At 44.0% G+C, this 5866-nt stretch overlaps 1 protein-coding gene across 1 annotated transcript; it reads right to left on the reverse strand.

Annotated features, from left to right (window-relative positions):
- Positions 1-3286: 3286 nt before the first annotated feature.
- Positions 3287-5380, reverse strand: Usp51 (ubiquitin specific peptidase 51). Its single transcript, XM_038317420.1, has one exon. The coding sequence runs from the start codon at positions 5378-5380 to the stop codon at positions 3287-3289; it is 2094 nt and encodes a 697-aa protein (XP_038173348.1).
- Between the last annotated feature and the right edge of the window lie 486 nt (positions 5381-5866).

A 5866-nucleotide genomic window follows, 5' to 3' on the forward strand; every position in this document is an offset into this window, starting at 1 on the left:
TGTGTTCACAGAAATTAAAGATGCTTGTTTGAAACCAGTAAGCCTTCCACCTCTGCTGTTGGCTGTGGCAGTTAGAACCATGTGGTGGGCAATGACCTTTCTCGACACTTTATACGGACAATATACATAGCTTGAGGACTGCTACTGTCTGGATCTCAAAAAAAATCATACATTGAAAATTAATCATCAATTCAACAGTATTAAGGAAAAGGGTCATTTGGAGAATAAGTCAAAATGTTCCAGTTATCCCACGTGAATTAGTGCTCTTACAAAAAGCCTGGCTGGGGCTCTGCTCGGTCCTCATTGGCTTTCTTGCCCTGTCCACCAATTGAGAACAGCATGTTCTTGTCTTTGGAAAAAAGTTACCAAGATGCCATCACGATAAAAAGCAGAGCCCTCACCCAGACACCAACCCTAATGACACCTTGTTCTTGGATTTTCCAACCTCTAGAACTGTGAGAACAAAGTTCTGGTTTTTAAAATTGCTCAGGCTTAGGTATCTTATTACAACAGAACAAGCAGCCTGAGACACAGGCCAAAGTATTTGCAAGCTTGAAACGACATTAGGATTCTTGCTAGTTGCCACATTACCTTAAGGTAGTAACTGCTAACAGGTTGCTGTGGTCTGGAGGTTAACCGTCCCCCCTTCCAAGTACAAGCATGTACAAGTCATTGGCCACTAGTCTGTAGTCGCTGGGAAGTTGTGAAACCTTTAGGAGGTGAGGTGTAGGACATTATACCACTGGGGCATATCCTTAAAGGAGATATTGGGCTCCTGACGCCTGCTGCTTTTCACTTTGCTTCCCAACTAGCTGTGCACAGGGAGAGACAGGGCAGAGCGATTCATCCCGTCCTCTAGACCACAAAGAATAGTGGGAGAACCAAAGTGCTAACTGGACAAACTACAGCCAACAGACCTCACTTTTCTGCTACCCAGTTACGACACAGAGGGTGATATACAGCACTGCAGGGGAGTGCTGAGGCACACTGCCTCACTGGGGACTTAAGTATAGCATAATTACACACACTCTGGGAACCTGAGGGAAACGGTGATGGGACCGTTGTCATATACATACCAGAGAGCTCAGCTTCTCCTGCAGCTGCTGGTCCCCACTGTCCATCCAGTCTTCCACGGCTGTGTGCTTTCCCCTCTATTATTCCTGGCTCTCCTTCCACACTCATGACTAGTCCCCTAGTGTGTATAACCTAGTTAACCTATTCCCCAAAAGCGAAAGAGCATTTTATATACCATCTCTGGGGGGAAGCTAGAACCTTCATCATATTGTATTACAGCACTGGGCACTTAATGAGAGGTCGGTGAATGAGTCAACATGTGAAAATACATCCATAACAGGGGAAACAGAAAATAATGAAACTCACTTTTGCATTCAACAAGTATTTATTAACACAAAAGTGAATAAGGCTTGTCCCTCTGCTCGCAGGACATGGTGCAGAGAGGCAGACAATCACAAGGCTACAGTAGAATCACAGTTAAAGTACTATTCATTGAGGTGTAGACAAAGTACTTTAGAGGCACAATAGGAGAGATGGGGGCGATTATCTAATCTATGCCTGCATAGGGGATCCAGCGAAGGCTCCAGAGAAGTCATCTGTGAGTTGGTCTCCAAGGAATGACATCCCCAGGTGTATAAGAAAGGATCCTTGCAGGCTGGGGTTATATTGATCTAGGTGAGGCTAGGCAAGTGAGGGACTCAGGAAATCAGGAATGGGGATAGGGTGGGTGTGACGAGGGAGAAGGAGTTAGCAGGGCTGCTCAAACACAAAGCCATAGTTCTACTGTAGAAATTAAAGATCGCATTTCCCCATGAGGCAAAAGACTGGAAGCAGAGAGGTTAGGCATTTCTTAGACACGATTCCCTGCCACTTTCTCAGTCAGAGCATGGGGCTGAAACATCAAAAGCCAGAACTTCACAGTTATAATCTAATTTCTCTAAGCCACAAAATTACTAAAAGCCTCCTTTCAGAAGCTAAGGATGTATATGAATAATGAGTTCTAAATGGAAAAAAAATCTTGATGTCATCACTTTTTCCAATATAGTTAATTCTGCATTGGCAAAAAACTAAAAAAATACATGTTCACAAACCATTTTTGCCTTATGATTACTCTCTTTCATTTATATATTTTATATCCATCTATATTTCAATATACTTAAGTACAAAATAAAATTTTCAACTTTCAAGTATTCTTATTTACATGCTCTTTCAGTTGTCAATTTGTTTGCAAATATTCTTTTTAAACTTAAAATTTGTTTCTATAATGAAGTCTCTGTAGTTGAATTTATATAAGGTTCTCTCTTAATATTTGAAATGCTTACTTTTTGAAATCTTTAAAACCAAATTTCTGTTTCCTTGAATTGTTCTAAACTTTCTTCTTTTAAATCACTTGATCTGTTTTTAACTTAAAATTTCATTTCATTCTATATTTTGACATTTTGAAACTATTATAGGCATGCTTCTGTAAATTTTGGTTTTCCAATGCATATATTTAATGCTTTACATTTTTAGAATCTACGTATTTTACACTTTAAACATTGAGTTTTTAAAAAGTTTTTTTTTACTATTTTTAAATTAAAGTGTTTCAACAACTACCTTATAAATTTTCATATTTCATCTTAAAGTGTAAGAATTTCTAAATACTCTATTTTCACATACTAACAATTTGGAATCACTTTAAATTAAAAACATTTAAAAATATTTCTTCTAAAATACTTAACTTATAATTTTGACATTTAAAATGTTCTCTTAAAACTCTCAAAAGTCTTTAACGTTTCTCTTTTAAAGCTTTAAAGTTTTTCTTTAAAATATTTGGTTTTTCAGACAATTTGTGCACTCATAACTGGAGCTATAATCAATTAAAAACCCCTTTTCTAAAAGACACCCCCACACTTAACACATTATCATTGAAGAAACAAGAAGCACATAAAAATTTCAGATTATCTGCACCTCCCTCCACCTTGAGACTTCATTTAATATGCTGTGACCCCTTTCAATATTTCCTCCCCTCCTCCCAGTTCTTAAGGCGAAATTGTCACTGGTCAACAGTTTCTTTCCATAGACCTATAGAACAGGGTAAAATAGTTCCTTTATGCCAAAGTGTTACTTGTCATATAGGTGTTATGGTCACTGTCTACTCCAGGTAGATTTGTGTGTCTCTTTTAGAGGTGCTTGTTGTTGTGAAAGCATTTCAATTGTCCATTCCAGGTAGGCTTGCATATCACTGCAAGGTCCTTGCTCTTGGTTTTTCTGAAAAGCATGCTGGATGAGATCATTCTTTCTCTATATCCTGCCTGTGATAGAACAGTAAATACCCTTCACTATAGAGTAACTCTTCCATTGTGGCCTTCGTGACAATGGCATCATTACAGCTAAACCACTGGTCTTTCTGCTGACGTATGAAGCTGGTATAATGGCCACTTTCCAATGTTCCATGGTGGTTAATCACTGCAAACAAAGAATACTTATTTTCACGGGGCACACAGTCTGTTAATGGCTGGCCTTTCATTATGCTTTCTTTAGTAGAAGCCAAAAAGGGTGTCATGTCCAGCTCCAAAGGAAATGAGATAAAAGTATTAATCTTGCGTCTCTGTTTGCCTAAATGTTCAAATCGTTTCAGATGAAAACAGGCCACGATCGGTAATTTCTTCATTGTAAGCTGCTTGGTAGATTCCTGGTAGCTTTGGCAGCGACTGCATTTGATTTTGGCACTGCTTCCCAGGTCCTCTGGCCTTGTAAACCACTGTAGGCAATCTGTAAGTGAGGGAACTCCTGGTTTGGGGCCATTCCTACTCACTGTGCTACTAGCCCTATCTGAGGTATAAGAGCCAGGCAAATCCAAACTGATGTCCCAACATGGGTCAATAGTTGTAGAGACACCATGACAAACTTGACATGTCAAATCTGACTGCAAGCCACCTGTAAAGATTTGGTCAATGATGCAATTACAGCAGTTGGGGTTACCTTCCTGCTCGATGCTATCATCTTTACTGTGTCTATGCAGCACGTCTAACATCGCAATAAGAAACTCATGAGCATCCTGCTGTCTGTACCCAGCTAGATGTTCAGCATGAATCCAAATCAGGTGCAGCAATTTATACGGAATATGAGGACTTTGGCTCCCCGAGTACATCGCTTGAAAAAGCGAACACATTTCACAGACCAAGCATAAGCTGGGGCTTGTCATTGTACACTTGTGCTTGTCAGAAAGGAAGAAATCTTTCAGTAGTGGAGTGTGGGTAAGCGCCTGGACAATACAATTCATAAAGCAAGTGTTCCCAAGATTAATTAACCCTCTGAGGCCTACGATATAATACTCTGTCTTTTTCCTCCTCTTTTTCTTGGGTTTTACCAGTGTGGTCTCCTGTTCTTTCGACTCACAGGTTGATTGATTTTCTTCAGCTTCCAAGGTACACTGTTGAGCGGAAACATCTATCGCGGTGGAACTTATCAGTCCCAGAATTTTCTCCTTTGTTTCTTTGGCAATCTGCTCTATATCACTGTCATATACATAATCCTTACACATAAAGCAATATATAAAGCCATGATAGAGGTCGACTGCTAAATTGTGTTGCTTTGTCTCTGCGTGGATATGGATATGCTTCTCAGTAAAGCATCCAAAATACACACAAGAGAGACAGGAGTGAAGTCTGTTCTTATGGGTATTACACACACGACATATGCAGGACTTTGCCTTACGTTTTCTAGTCTCCGGTGTCCCGCTCCAAATGAAACGCTGATAGATCATTCGCAGGTTCTTCCGCCAGTTTTTAGCTACTTTTAAGCTTTCTATATGTGGGCAGCCTGTGGGACCCTTATCAGACCCCACCTCCAGCAACCTGTTCTCTGAGCCCTCTGGATCCCCAGAACAGCCTTGGCCATTAGAGCAGGTTTTGCGTGTTTGGGGTCTAGGTCTGGGCCTGGATCTACGCCTGGATTTGCGCCAGGCCACCGACCGCGTCGGGGGCGGGGGTGGAGGTGGCGGCGCAGGCGGGGGAGGCGGAGGTTTGGCGGGAGGCGGGGGTGGGGCCTTGAGCCCACGCCCTCCCCGGGAGCGGGACCTGGGCTGGGGCTGAGGGCGGGGCTTGCGGCGCGGGCAAACCGAGCTGGTGTGACAAGCAGCCTGGCTGGAAGGGAGCACCTTCTCCTCGCTGCCACTGCCCCTCCTTGTTAAGTTCTCCGACAAGGGCTGGGGCTCCGGCCACGGCTCCGGCTTCATCTCCTGGGCTCCCTGTGTACCCCGCATCGTCTGCTCCATTCTCGCTGCTTTCTCTGCCTCCTGCTCCAAACAGGCTCCTCGACCTGCTCCCGAACTCCAACTGGCGACGGAGCGGGAGGACCGGGACGCCTCTCGAACGTGGGCCATCGGCTCACTCCCAAGCCTGGGAAGAAACGCGTCTGGAAATGAGCTCTGATTGTGGGTGGAGGGAGACAGGAACTCGTGTGGACGGCCAGCCCGGCGTCATGGCCGCGGCGCCGTTAGCCTCAGCCCCTCCCCCTGCCGCGAGCCCCGCGGGCGGCCGCGGCTCCGCCCCTGCACCGGGACTCGCGTGGCGTGCCGAGCCCGCGGCTACCTGCTCCAAAGGCCGCCAGAACTGCGGGTACGGGGGAGGGGGAAGGGGGACTGGCCTGAGCTTTAGGGTGGAAAGGATGGCAACTCTTTATAAAAGGCTTAACCCTCTGTCTTTTTCGGCGCTCTGTGCAGCCTCGCTTTGGTGCACCGTTCCCTATGTTCTTTCCTTGCATCTTTAAAACCCTTGAGTCAACAATGTATGTTAAATATGGCTGAAAGGAGGTTATCTTTTGAAAAACTGACTCAGTAGAAGAAAGTGTCCCCTGGCTCCTTTCTTAC

This window comes from Arvicola amphibius, chromosome X (assembly GCF_903992535.2).
Source record: "Arvicola amphibius chromosome X, mArvAmp1.2, whole genome shotgun sequence".
Lineage (NCBI taxonomy): Eukaryota > Metazoa > Chordata > Mammalia > Rodentia > Cricetidae > Arvicola > Arvicola amphibius.